The sequence below is a fragment of the Octopus bimaculoides genome, chromosome 11 (genome assembly GCF_046866305.1).
Source record: "Octopus bimaculoides isolate indiv1 chromosome 11, ASM4686630v1, whole genome shotgun sequence".
Taxonomy (NCBI): domain Eukaryota; kingdom Metazoa; phylum Mollusca; class Cephalopoda; order Octopoda; family Octopodidae; genus Octopus; species Octopus bimaculoides.
This window is the reverse complement of record NC_142938.1, coordinates 24,248,279-24,262,916: the sequence shown is the minus strand read 5'-3', so window position 1 is coordinate 24,262,916 and position 14,638 is coordinate 24,248,279. Positions and strand designations below refer to the sequence as shown.

The window sequence follows — 14,638 nt, the reverse complement described above, 5'->3', positions numbered from 1 at the left end:
ATGGGTTAGATGGTTTGATTGGGACTAGTAAACTGGAGAACTGTGCCAGGCTTATCATCTGTTTTGGTTTGGTTTCTATGGCTGGAAGCCCCTTCCTAACATGAACCATTTTATGGAGTGTACTGAGTGTTATTTTTTTACATGTCACCAGCACTGGCAACGACCATGATTCATTTAACTGTCTCCTCAAGCACAGAAAATTGCCAGAAGCTTTGGTCACTTGTCATCATCTCTGAGGCTCAACAACCAAAGATCATATTTCACCACCTCCTCTTATGTCTTCCTGGGACTATCCCTTCTATGGATTCCTTCCACAATGTGGTTTTGGTAAATGGAACTGAAGGAAGTAAGTCGTGTGTGTCTGTATGTGCATATATGTTAGTGTCTCCTTGTGACAGCTTGCAGTAATTGCTATTGTGTGTCCCTGTCATACAAGTGATATCCTTCATTTCCAATTTTCCATAAAATATTAACTTATTTGGAAACAGGTGAAGGGTAGTAGCAGAAGGGTATCCAGCCATAGAAAATTTGCCTACCTCAATGTATTTTGTCTGGCCCATGCAAGGCATGGAAGAATGGACATTAAAATGATGTTGATGATTCTTTTTGTTTATTGCTTCAGTTGTTCCTTGACCATACAGTGTTAATAAAATTCCTTTGATTTTTATCTCTGTAGGTCGACCGTTTGTCATAGAATTGATCAATTCCAAAAGATCAAATTTTACTGCTGAAGATTTTGTGGAGATGAAGAATGTAAGAATTATTTGTTTTTTTCCACATCAAGATTCTTCTAGTGAGCACTGTAAAGTTATCTTCTCTGTATCTAATAAAGAAAAAATATTATTGGCATTTAGTTTTATGTTTAAATGCTGTTGGAATCTCGTATTACTTTCACTTTAGTAAAGTAACTTAACCAGTGATGATAATATTTATCTCTTGTTATAATAAAATTTATCTTGGCAGTGAATTGGCAGAGTCATTAGAGCATCAGGTGAATTGCTTAGTGCTATTTATTTCAGCTCCTTGCTTGCTGCTTTAATAATAATAATAATAATAATAATAATAATCCTTTCTACTATAGTCACAAGGCCTGAAACTTGTGGGGAGTAGGTAAGTTGATCACATCGACGACTGGTACATAATTTATTGACCCCAAGAGGATGAAAGGCAAAGCTGACCTCGGTGGAATGTGAACTCAGAATGTGAAGACAGATAAAATAACATTAAACATTCTGCCTGGTGTGCTAATGATTGTCAGCTCGCTGCCTTAATAATAATAACAATAATGATAATAATGATGTGGTTTAAACTTGTTCTTTTTCTTTTAGAAAATCAATGAGAGCACAAAATCTATTTTTGTCAGAGATTTACAGGCTGTTTCAAGGTAAGTACTAAAAATCCAACTGATGATGTTCCTTTTATTTCAGCATGACTCAATTGTCTTTTTAAGTGATTGAAACTGGTAGCATATTTTGATAAAAATATAAATACTTTCTTGTTTTTATCTCAAAGAATTTTCTTTTTGTTTTTTACTATAAATTTATCTTAACTGGTTCAATACACACATACACACACACCTACATATATATGTTGGTGTGTGTGTGTTGGTATATCTCCTTGACTCTGATAACTGTAAATATGTGTTATTGTCACATTAGTAATTTCCAGTTTTCCATGAACAACATGTCTGTCCTTGGGGGGAAAATATCAACCTTATTTGGAAACACATAAGGGTTGGTGGCAGAAAGGGCATCTGCCTCAATAAATTCCATCTGACCCATTCAAGCATAAAAAAAGTGGACATTAAAATGATGATGAAAGAATATCCTCTGAATTTTAACTATGTTAACACTAACTGTTGTATTTTCATGCAAGTGGCATCTAGCAGTATGAATTTTTTTTTTAATTTCTTAAACTCACCGGTCTACAATATTCTATATTAATATAGTGATTCTCTCATCATTACCTTTCAAAGTAGTGATGAGAAATTCATTGAAGAGATCTAAGGAAACTAAATCATGTTCAAAGTTATCTCCCATACTTCCACAAACAAAATATTTAGCCATTGTTTAGTGTAATCTTTCCTCACTGCTTAGCCCTTTCTTTACTGTATTTATTTTGAGATGCTCTGTGTTTATTTCAATTATTTTAAATATAACAAAGAATTTAGAAAAATAACCTAGTTATTATTAAGCTAATGTTAAGACCATAAATTGTGACTAAGGTTTGGTGGAAGATTTTAATTCAAAACTTACGGAAGCAAAACATTTGTACTACAGAACCAGTTTTGGCCAGGTTGGTAACGAAAGAATTAAATATATTTTCTCACCAGCTTTTTTGTGATCTTTGCCTTAAATATGTTAACATTAACTTAATTGTTATTAAAAAAAATAACAACTTCAGCAGTTCTCTGAATCTGCAAAGTCATCCAACTCATACATTTATATAATGATCTTTGTTTGCAGTGATGAGTGTTTAGTTGTTTGAGGAACTCAACTACTTCCTCATTGAATTGATGTAGATGTGTTTGAGGACTTCACAGACTCATGTGTCATTATGTAATTTTCATGCAGGATCAACATGACACAGGGTGAGATGGCCAACTCTTTTAATTACAGGTACAAATCCATCTGTTATGCTTCCAGACAGTTTCTGTCTACCAATTTCCATTCACAAATATTGTGTTGACTTGAGGCCTTGGCAAAAAAAACTCTTACCCTAAATGCCATTGCAGTGGCACCTTTGGCAAATATCTTGCCATTGCCATGAATTTACAAATACAAAAAAAGAAATAAAATGTTGAGGAGGTTCTTTCAGTCTTGCAATTTACATGGCAACCCTACTAATGCTGGTGCTACAAAAAAAGTACCCAGTGGCTTTAAGAAGAGTATCCAGCTGTAGAAGCTATATCATAGATATTAGAGCACGATACAGTCCTCCAACTTGTCAGATCCTGTCAAACCTTCCAACCCATTGCCAGCATGGAAGGTAAATGTTCGATAATGATGAACGGTGGTGGCAGTGGCAGCATTCTGTATTAAACTAAAGAATCAAAATTAAGTTTACTGGCTGATTTAAATTCCTGTTTGCAACTTCTTAAAGACAAAGCTGTGTCTGTGTGTTGTGTGTGTGTGTGTGTGGGGGGGGGTTAAGGAGCAGTGAAGATGGGTTACAAAGGAATATATTTAATTTCTAAATGATTGTGGTTGCATACTTTGAAATTTCATTTAACATTTCACCTTTCATTAAATCACTGTAATGTATTGACCCTAATTGTCCAACATTGTTATTGTAGAGAGGAGATTGGAAATCTGAAGGAGGGAGAAATTGATAAGACAAAAAGTTACTCAGCTCTGTGCTGGTCACAGAAACCACTGACAGAAGAGCAACTAAGTGCACTTTCTACTTACAAGGTGAGTTTTATCCATATTTCTGTATTTTCTTTCTTTTTCACTGTTGAGAAATTCAGTTAATAAATATGTTAAGAAATTGCTAAGAGATTTTTGTAAATCTCTTGAAAATTCTGAAGGCACTCTTTTGTCTTGGTTCTAGGATTTGGCTATTCTTCAGAAAACACCTATCCGAGTTCTGCACAGGTAAGTCCTGTGAAGGTTGCTACCTTTCTTTTCAAGTGTGTTCATTTTCATGATGAATTCCTTTATGCATCTTCATTATCTTAAAACTTTGTAAATGATGTTACATATTAGAAGTAGTAGATTGAGAAAGAAAAGAGAAACATACCCACACACAGTGCTGGAATCGTAGGTGAAATAAATACCAGAGATGCTTTACTCCATGCAGAAACTGCCAGAGCTATTCAGATGCAGTGCAAGCTATTCAGATGTAGTGCAAGCTATTCTGATGGTGATTAAAGTGGCGGCGATATCATCATCATCATTATTTCATGTCTGTTTTCCACATTGGCATGGATTTAACAGTTTGGCAGGAGTTGATTGGCTGAAAGGCTGTTTTGGCATGGTTTCTATGGCTGGATGCCCTTCCTAACACCAACCACTTTACAGTCTACACTGGAACGGGTGCTTTTTACATGGCACCCGCAATTACAAGCCTGCAAGATTAGGGATGCTAAGCCGGATGTGTGTGTGTGTGTGTATATATATATATATATATATATATATGCATATATTCATTCTATTGTTTTATTAGTATTTTCCTGTGCTGGCAATCCTTGTTTTTCAAGTGAGGGTTTTTTGGTCAATAATCTTCAAAACTATAGAGCTACAAGATATATTGTTCACAGGAAATGTAAACATATCACTATTTTTTTACCCCTCAGTGTATAAAAATTGGTGTTTTTGCATTTGTCTGCATACATCTAGAATTACAGCAGTTGATATAAATGCATGTGTGTGTAAGTGTTTTATGTGTTTCTGAATGTGAATGTCTATGTCTTTAAATAGCTGTAGAAGTATGTCAACTGGAATAAACAATAGATTATTTTTTATTTTATTTTACATTTCAGGCGTCCCCTGGCATCTCGTAAACGTCTGATACACTTTATGTCTGCAACAAAAGTTAATGACAATCACTTTCGCCTCAGTCTTTCTACGCAGGCTGGAACGTATCCTTTTTACTTTTGCTTTGTGCATGGTGGGTGGGTTGGCAGAATTGGTAGAGCACCAGATAAAATACCCAGTGATATTTCATTACATCCTTTCATATTCTGAATGAGAACAACTTCATTACATCATTTTATATTCTGGATGAGGACAGCTTTGTAAGGAAGTGTTGATTTCTAACTGTGAAGGGAACCTGTGGAAGAGGTAGACCCAGGAAGATGTGGGATGAAGTGGTGAAGTATAATCTTCAGATGTGTCTCATGGAGGCGATGACAAGTGACTGAAACCTTTGGTGATTTGCTTTGCTTGAGAAGTGAAATCATAGTCGTGGCCAGTGCCAGTGACATGTAAAGAGCACCCACTACACCTTATGGAGTGGCTGCTGTTAGGAAGGGCATTCAGCCATAGAAACTAAGCTAAAATAGACTGGACCCTGGTGCAACTCTCCAGCTTACCAGTTCCAGTTAAACCGTCCAACCAATGGAAAACAACCTGGCTTGTTCCTCTGCCCCCGCCCATGCTGCAGCACTTGACCCTACCTTTCCAACACCACCATCCTCACAGGCACCCATCATCGTCCCTATCATATCAACGACTCCTTTATCTGCACTTCTAGCAACGTCATTTACTGCATCTTCTGCTCTTTCTGCCCTTCTCTGTACGTCGGTCAACAGGACACTGCTTGGCTGACCAGTTCATAGAGCATCTCTGAGACATCAAACTCGGCAATGACACCCCGGTCTTGCGCCATTTCCAACCCATGGAAAATGATGATGATGATGAATTATATCCTTTCAGAGTTGATAAAACAGTAAACCTCGTCAAGTACTATCATTGATATGATTCTCTGTACTACTTCTCCAAAATGTGTCGAGGTATAAGGTGCCTATTTGCATACTAAGTGCGGGGGGGTGGGAGTTATGTAATCCATGTTTCTCTGTGTGTGAAGGTCATGTATGAGTTGGATCTCCATTGTTTGATGAAGATTCAGTTCTTCGATCAACTGAATTGTCTGCTCCTAAATCATGTTAATGGCTGAGTATTCCACAGACATGTATGACCTTAATGTAATATAATGTGATATAGTATGCTATAAGGCTGAATAATAGGTGTTTCACCCAATGATCTTCTGTACAGTTTTCTTCTACCTAATTCCACTCAAAAGGTATGGATCAATCTGAGGTAACAGAAAATGACATTTACCCAAGATACCATGCATAGCATTTGAACCTGAGATCTCATGGTTTTGAAGAGAACATTTTAATCATTTGGCCATACTGTTCCCAGCAGTATTTCTTCTGACTCATTACTTTCTGAGTTGAGATTCCACTGGGATCAACTTTGTTTTCCATCCTCCCAGCATTGATAAAGTACTAGTCAAATACTAGGGTTAATACTATCGAGTGCCCTGCTTCCTGTGAATTTGCAGGCCTAGTGCCTCCTTTAGGTACAGGAATCATAAGTGACTTGCTCATAGTATGTCAAGGTGTGGACATCCTTAATAAAGGATTTTGATTGCCATGTCATTTTTTTTTTAAGTATAAAAATTCAGTTTTAAAATGTTTATTTTTGTGATTTTTTCCCCCATTTTGCCACTAGGATAACATTAACTTGCATACTTAAATGTATTAATTAGCATACCTAATTAAATGAGGAACGCAAAACGTCATAGAAATGTTGTTATTAAGAAGTGATTTTATTGGAATTTGAATAAAATATATTTACTGGGCAAAAAATTGTTTAGAGGAGAGTTCTAAGAATAAATATATTTGATGGCAAAAAGTGATGTTTGTGAGAAGTTGTCATTGTATTTTTGTACAACTAAATCTATTGTAAGCATTCTCTGAATACTTTTGAAAAACAAACTCAACAAATGATTTTTTTCTTCAATGAAATTATCAGCTATGTGAAAGAATTTGTTCATGGTGATTTTGGAAGAACTCAGCCAAATTTGTCTTGCGTTTTCAAAACTGACTGTGATATTTTAGAACTGGATGTTGTGGTAAGAACACATTTTCATTTTAGTTAACTTAATGTATTTTGTGTGTTGGTACTGTGATGTTTTTTTATGGAAAGCCACCATTATGGAATTCCAGTGAGGCCAACTAAGTGTTGCCTTATTGGAATTCCAAAACTAACTGTAAATAATGATTTAGTGGCATATTACGGTTTGTACTGTCTTGGGTGTATTAGCTTACACATAACTGAGTTACTCCTGCCTTATACATAATCTGCTGTTTGTATATTTTATAAGAGCAGCTTAAAGAATTTTCAAACTCTATGGAAGTTATACTTTAGATCTAAAGCTCATGACTTTGTATCTTGAGCTAAAGAACAAGTTTGATAAAGATTTTAATCATTTTTTGCTGCAGTTGATTTATATGGAAATTAAGGTGCCTGTTCTTTTGAAAGTTATCAAATATATTGTAGAAACTGCTTTATGCCAGCTGTGTGCATAGAAATTGTTTTCTGCTAGCTGCAATCTTCTAGATTTGCTGATTTTCTGTTCCTTATAAATACAATGTAGTTTTTCTAGAGGTCTGATAAGAAGATCATCATTGTCACCATTGTTTCTTTTTCACCTGCTTTTTGCATGCTAGCATGGATTAAATAAGATGTGTTGAGGCAATTTTCTGCAGTCCTTTCTTTTGATGAATCTTGTTTTTCTAGCAAGGTATTTTTATTCTGCTGGTCTTCACATGGTGAAGCTTCTGACCTATGGGATATATTTATACTAGAAACACAAACAAATGATACCATTTTTGCTCAAATGGTGACAGTGTGAAGACACATAGACATAGGTTCTTGTGCATACACGCACACACACACACTGTGAAACCCACAATGCAGTATTGTTCCTACATCCAGGACGGTGTTCTGTGATGCATACCCTTATCCTGGATTGTGTCCAGAGAAGAGTCATGAAGCTGATAGGCTCTCTATCGCAAGTGGACACATTCTAGCCTCTTCCCTCATGCTTGCTGTCTTCTCTTCCTTTGCTGTAACTACCATAACAGCTTTTGCCCTTTGGAGCTGGCTGCTTTTGTTCCTCCACTACTCAGGCACTCCATCCATCCACTCATTTCATCTCTTCACCTCTAGCCCCCCACTTGGTGCACCACTTTCCCTGTAATAACTACTGTACTCAGTCCAAACATTGTCCCTCTAGAATCTCTTCCCAATTCATGTTTTTCCAGCAGCTATTCAAATGTAATATTAAGGGCATCAAACAAGGCGGCAAGCGGGCTGAATCTTTAGCATGCCAACCTTAGCCGCAATTTGTCTGTCTTTACATTCTGAGTTCAAATTGCTTTCATCCTTTCGGGGTCAATAAAATAAGTACCGGTTGAGTACTGGGGTTAATGCAATCAACTTACCTACTCTCCCTAATTTGCTGGCCTTGTGCCAGAATTTGAAACCAATATTAACAGCATCAGTCTCACCCATCTTAAAAGACCTGCAAAAGTCATAGGTTCTGCTCATTCCTTTAAATTCAGCAAGTAAATACACACACACACATACACACACACACACCACACACACACACACACACACACACACACACACACACACACACACACACACACACACACACACACACACTGTGTTTGTCTAAATATACAAATGTCTGAAATGCATTGTTATTAAATAAGATAACAATTTTTTCAAGTTATTAATCTCAACTTTATAAAAATAAATACTTTCAATAATTAGATTTACTCTGTGTTTTGATTGGTTCAATCTTCAGTTCATCCTCAGATTCTTATTCATGAATATGTACATAGTTCCAGTTTAGATTTGAACTTGGAACTTTTATTTCCAAGCTAAAGGCAACAATTAGGGTTCCGATTCACTTGGCTATTGATGCGTGTGTCTGTTTAATTTATTTCTACCAGTTTCAGGACAGCTATTGTCATCTGAAATAGCTCTCACTTTCTTTGACTATAAATATAATTCAGAATCAGTATATTTTATTAACTTTGAACTAATCTTTCAAAAAGAGGATCAAAGGTCCTTCCTGAGGTCATTTCCTGAGGACCTGAGGAAACTGGCTCATAAGGCCAGTTTCCAAGATTCTATGGAATTTATATTCCTTTCCCTCAATAGAGTGCTGATCCGTCACTAGATAACTCATCTTTACCAGGTGAGTGGATGTGAGCAATGTGAAGTGACATGTTTTGCTCAAGAATACAATGCATTGCTTGATCCAGAAATTGAAACCACAATCTTACAATTAGGAGTGCAACACCCTAACCACTAAACCATGTGCCTCCACAAACTAATTTTTACACTTCAATGAGTTGTCTTCACAGTTTTCTCATATCTTCTAATTTCAATGATTTATTTACTGTATTCTTATATTTCTTTCAGTCTGTGGACATTGACTGGCCAAAACGTCTTGACCAATGAAAGACATTTCTGCAGGCAAAACATCTGATTGTAATATGGAACTGTGATCTAGAATTTAATAATCAATTTGGAAAAAATAAATAGATAAATAAATAAAAGAAATAAAAAACAATCACTTTCTCTATTGTTGTTACAATATTATTATTGCTGTCATCTTCATTTTATGCCTGTTTTTCTATGCTGGAATGGTTGGACTGACCTTGACTAGCATAACATGTCACCATTTGTTGTATTCCTTAGTTATGTAATACACATCACAACAGAGAAAACCATTAATCTTCTTGTTGTTATGCATCATGCTTTTCAGCTTGATTTTTATTTTATGATACTGCATGCTCTTCTTATCACCAAGTACTTCACAATATAAACATTAATTTCTACAATATGCACAAGGCTTCACATTTTGTAGACTGTAGCATTGAACTCTATTTTGTTGTATATACTGTATCTTGTGTCTTTGACTAGCCACTAATACGAGGGTTGGCTGAAAAGTTCATAGGCTGACCAAGATACTCTCATGGAATGTGACCAAATGAGGTTTATTTTTCAACATAATCTCCCTTGCAGTCCAAACACTTCTTTCATTGGCATTGCAGTGCTTGGATCCCATTTGTGAAGAGGCTTTCATCAACAAAGTCATCAACAGCAGTGTTTACATCATTATCCCTGTGGCACTGGTTCCCAGCCAAGTGTTTTTTCATGTTGGTGAACAAATGATAGTCAGATGGGGCCAAATCAGAAGAATAGGGAGGGTGATCAACCAGTTCAAAGCCACAGTCACACAGAAGCCATTGAAAGTAAGGATTTGTGTGCTGGAGCATTGTCCTGTTGAAACAAGATCCCTTTTGTCAGTTTTCCTGACAGTTTGGTCTTGATTTAGCTTTTCATAACTGCCTCAGCAAACTGGCAGAGTACTCTCCTTTGATGGTGTGACTCTTTTGAAAATTGTCTATAAAGAACATCTTTTGCATCCAAAAGGACAGGCCATCGCCTTTACTGCAGATGAAATGACCCGACCTTCTTTGGAGCAGGTGAGAAGTATTTCCACTGTATGGATTGTCTCTTTATCTCAGGCTCAAAGTGATGACACTAACACATAGATTAGGAAAAATTCAAGGAAACCAGCTGGATCTGCCTGAAACAATGTCAGATTTTCCTGTGACTTGATCAGCCTGGTGCACTTTTGATCTGGTGTCAGATGTATTACCCATTGAGCAGAAACCTTCATGCCAAGTTCATTGTGCAGAATATTCTCAACTCTCTCTCACAGGATATGCTAGTAGTATGGGCTATTCGATTTATTGTCAATCACCTGTCATCCATCATCATGTGGTGAACACAATGTTTTCATTGGTGGTGGCAGTTTCAGGATGTCCAGACCTTGGGTCATCTTCAAGAGTCTCCTTTCCCCTCCTTAATTCAGCTACCCACTTTTGCACTATTGATAAAACTGGAGCATCGTCCCCTAATGTAGCAAGCATGAATGTCCTTGTGGGGGCTAAACCATTTTTCTGCAGGTACATGATAACACTACGATGCCAAATTTTGTCCATTTTCAAGAGAAGTCACAACTAGTTATCTTTGAAGTCTTCTTTGAACAGTTAGATGTGAGTTTACTGGAAAGAAACAATGCAGTTGTTAATAAGGAGTTGAACTTAATGCATGCAAGGTTTCATAGCTCTAGCATCACTCCTTCATAGTCAGCCTATGAACTTTCCAGTCTATGTAGAGTGCTTGGTAAGGTCATAAAACAAACATTTAGGCTCTAAAGTAGCCATGTTTATAGAATCCCAGTTTGGTGTCTTTGTTTCTTTTTCAATTTGGTTGTGTTTTGCTGGGTCATACTGCATTAGTTGAAGACTATTCATATAGGATTCTGGCAGATTTTGCATGATTTCTCATATTTCATCCTGTTGGAAAGTGATTTCTAGATTATGTGATTTGTGTTCAACAAGCTGTTGCCAAATGCTGTTAGAATCCAAGCTGTTGATGAGGACTTCTCTAATACCATCATTCTTATATCCTTTGATTGTTTGAGATTGAAAGTTGTAGCCTTGGCTTAGAAGTTTGACACTCAGTAATTATTGATTTAAACTTTCACCGAGAACTTGTTTCTAATTTGCTGGTAAATATCTTGAAACAATTTCATTTTTCAGCTTGGCATATTCTGAAGTGTATCAGCAGTGGCTTCAGATATATCATTGAAAACAACTAGCAAGATGTAATTAGTGCATCCAGTTTGTTATTGTGGTGGTTTCCAATAGTTGATAAAATGTAAGCAAAAGTCTTGTACAAATGTTGCTATTGAGATCTGCATTGCTGGCATTAAAATCATAGCTGAAATTATCCAGTCTCAGAATTTTGTTCATCATTTAACATCTGTTTTCCATGCTGGCATGGGTTGGATAGTTTAACAAGAGCTGCACCAGGTTACATAGTCTGTTTTGGCTTAGTTTCTACAGTGGGACGCCCTTCCTAATGCCAGCCACTTTACAGAGTGTACTGGGTACTTTTTATGTGGCACCATCACCAGTGCTTTTTTGGATTTAGGGGATGAAATATGGATGGAGGAAGACGGTTGACAGAGCAGAGCACACCATGGGCAAGCATGACTAAGGTGGTCTCCTTTCAACACTCATCAACTGACCTTCCCATTCACCCCTTCCAATCCAATAGACCACCTATGTTCACCTTCCTGTAACTTGCTGGCACTTTATCACCATCCTCTTTCCTTTTCCAAGTGGGGGAGCCATGTATCTCCTCTACTGCACGACACCTGTTTCTGCCTCTATCATACTTTAACCTCTCATCATCTGGGATAGAGCCACCTTGCTCAATACAACACCCCCTCAGATGACGGATCTTGCCTTGCAAGTCACTGGTGACCTCAGTTGTTCTGGTACTGTGAAATGTTTGATGTTGGGAAGGGCACCGCTGTAGAACCCATGCCAAATCAGACATTGGAGCTTGGCACAGTTCTCTGGCTCATCAGTTCCTTTCAAACTGTCCAACCCATGCCAGCATGGAAAACAATGATGATGATCTTTAAATGTTACAGCATGCTAAACTAGAGTTCAGGATGTATGGACTTGATCGTCTGCAGGCTTTGCTATCCAAATCTTTTTATGTATGAAGGCACATGACTCAGTGGTTAGAGTGTTTGGCTCACAATCATGAGGTAGTGAGTTTGATTTCCAGACCAGACTCTGTGTTGTGTTCATGAGCAAGACACTATATTTTATGTTGCTCCAGTTCATTCGGCTGTAGAAATGAGTTGTGATGTCACTGGTGCCAAGCTGTATCGGCCTATGCCTTTCCTTTGGAGAACATCAGTGGTGTGGAGAGGGGAGGCTGGTATGCATGGGCAACTGCTGGTCTTCCATAAACGACCTTGTCCAGACTTGTGCCTTGGAGGGGAACTTTGAAGGTGAAATCCCATGGTCATTCATGACCAAAGGGGTTTTTATACATACCCTTGTTGCAGTACACATTTGCTAGCTTTCTCACAAAGGGGCCTAATGCTCTTAGCTTAGACTTTTTTTGGGGCAACCAGATTGAACCATCTCAAGTGTAACTGCCCGAAATGATTGTGACTTCTGGAACTTGACCGATGAAAGAAAGCCAAGAATGTTCCGTATTTTTTTGCCTGTCCTTTCTTTTGTTGTTTCTCTTGTCCACCTATCTGCCCGAATGTTTTAATGCCCTCTATTGCATTTTTGTTCCGTTTATATATATATATATATATATATATATATATATATATATATATACTTTCAAATACTTAGAGATTCTCTGGAAGTAGTTGGCAGATTTTACTATCAGGGTGACCAAATGTATTTCAAATGTGACTTTCCATTTTTTTTTAATCTATGCATATCTAGGACCACATTATCCAATATTTATTTTTAAGAAAGCAAGTTATGTAAATTGATGGAAATTTGGATGCTATTTCCAGCACATTGATTGATTGCATAGAGGGTCTTCCTCCATTTGTTGGCAATTGTTAAAAAAAAAATAACAAAAAGTGTTATACACAGTAGATATACAAGGATTAGTCATTTTTACATACTCCATCTTTTCTATTGTAGTCCTTGACTCACCACTCTCCAAAACTAAATTTGTTTAATATATTCAACTACAATGAATTTTCTCAGTTTATTTTCTGGCCACACACACACACACACACATATATTTGAAAAAATGAAAAAAAAGGCTTTTCTGATAATTTTTCCACTCAACTATTCTTATAAACATCTAATTACTAAAGTGGAAAAATTACCAGAAAAGCCATTTGTATTCACTTTTTCAAATATATAATACTTTACTAAGGATTTTCTATGTCTTATTCTACTTTAAATATATATATACACACACACACACACTCTATTTACAGGAGAAAGTGCTGAGCACATCACTTTTTTCACAGTCTTCACAAAACTGGTTGGAAGTTTGCAGGGGTTAAAATAATTTTTAAAAAAGGGGTGGTGTCTGTTTGCAAAATCTATTTTGTGAGAATCGTAAATTTAGCTAAGATCATATGAGATGAGGTTTGTTAAGTTTCATGAGACAAGAAAACTGACAATTCAAAGTCAAGCCCTTGACATGAATATTGTATACACTTGATACAAAAGGTGGAGAGGAAGAGGTGGTGGTAGTGGTGAAATTAATGAAAGAAAAAGAAAAGGGTGTGACCATGTATTGACAGAGAGTTGAGTAGTAAATACAGATAAAATATTTCTCAGCTTTGTCAGTGATTATTTAAAACTTTGTAAGTGGCAAGAGTAAAACAGGTTTTATATATATATATATCCTTTAGTTATTTCAGTCACTAGACTGTGGTTATGCTAGGGCACAGCCTTGGAGAATTTTTAGTTGAATGAATTAACCCCAATACTTAAGCTTGGTACTTATTCTATTGGTCTCTTTTGCCAAAGTTATGGGGATGTAGACACACCAACACCGGTGGGCAAGTAGTGGTGGGGACAAACACTGATACAAATTCCACCTCCAACCCATGTATATATATATACATGTGTGTATATATATATATATATGTGTGTGTGTGTGTGTGTGTGTATATATATATATATATATATATATATATATATATATATATATACACACACACATATATATATATATATATATATATATATATATATATATATATATATATATATATGTGTGTGTGTATATATATATATATATATGTGTATACACATACACACACGCGCACATACAAAATACACACACACACGTACATGTACCTAACACCGACAACCCCACACAAACACGAACACACACACACCCAAATAACCACCTGTTGACCTTCTACCCACACTCTACAGCGTCCACTAACCAGTCCTGCTACTAATTTCTTCCACTACGTCATACACACACACACACACACACAAACACACTAACAGATAAACCACCAAACCATGCACACACACACACACACACACACACATACATACGCACACACACGTTCTGTTATCACACACACACTCGCAGACTTTCGCAAACGCACAGATTCATCTCCCTTTTTCACTCTCCTATCTTAGAAAGAACTTTTCCCCCACCACCTCCTCTTCTGGTCTTTTCATCATGTAACCTCGTGGGCATCGGTACCATTTTCCTCTTTCTCC

General features: G+C 36.7%; 1 protein-coding gene across 2 annotated transcripts in view; it reads left to right on the top strand.

Annotated features, from left to right (window-relative positions):
- The window catches only part of LOC106867916 (tRNA pseudouridine synthase Pus10), a 40,967-nt gene extending 31,855 nt beyond the window's left edge, over positions 1–9,112 (top strand). For both annotated transcript variants that reach the window (XM_089359668.1, XM_089359669.1), the window contains exons 13-19: positions 677–753; positions 1,329–1,384; positions 3,296–3,413; positions 3,553–3,596; positions 4,484–4,582; positions 6,483–6,582; positions 8,952–9,112. In XM_089359668.1, the coding sequence (XP_089215794.1) occupies positions 677–753; positions 1,329–1,384; positions 3,296–3,413; positions 3,553–3,596; positions 4,484–4,582; positions 6,483–6,582; positions 8,952–8,990 (533 nt within the window). In that variant the 3' untranslated portion in view covers positions 8,991–9,112. The remainder of the gene's footprint in view (positions 1–676; positions 754–1,328; positions 1,385–3,295; positions 3,414–3,552; positions 3,597–4,483; positions 4,583–6,482; positions 6,583–8,951) is intronic.
- The last annotated feature ends 5,526 nt before the right edge of the window (positions 9,113–14,638 follow it).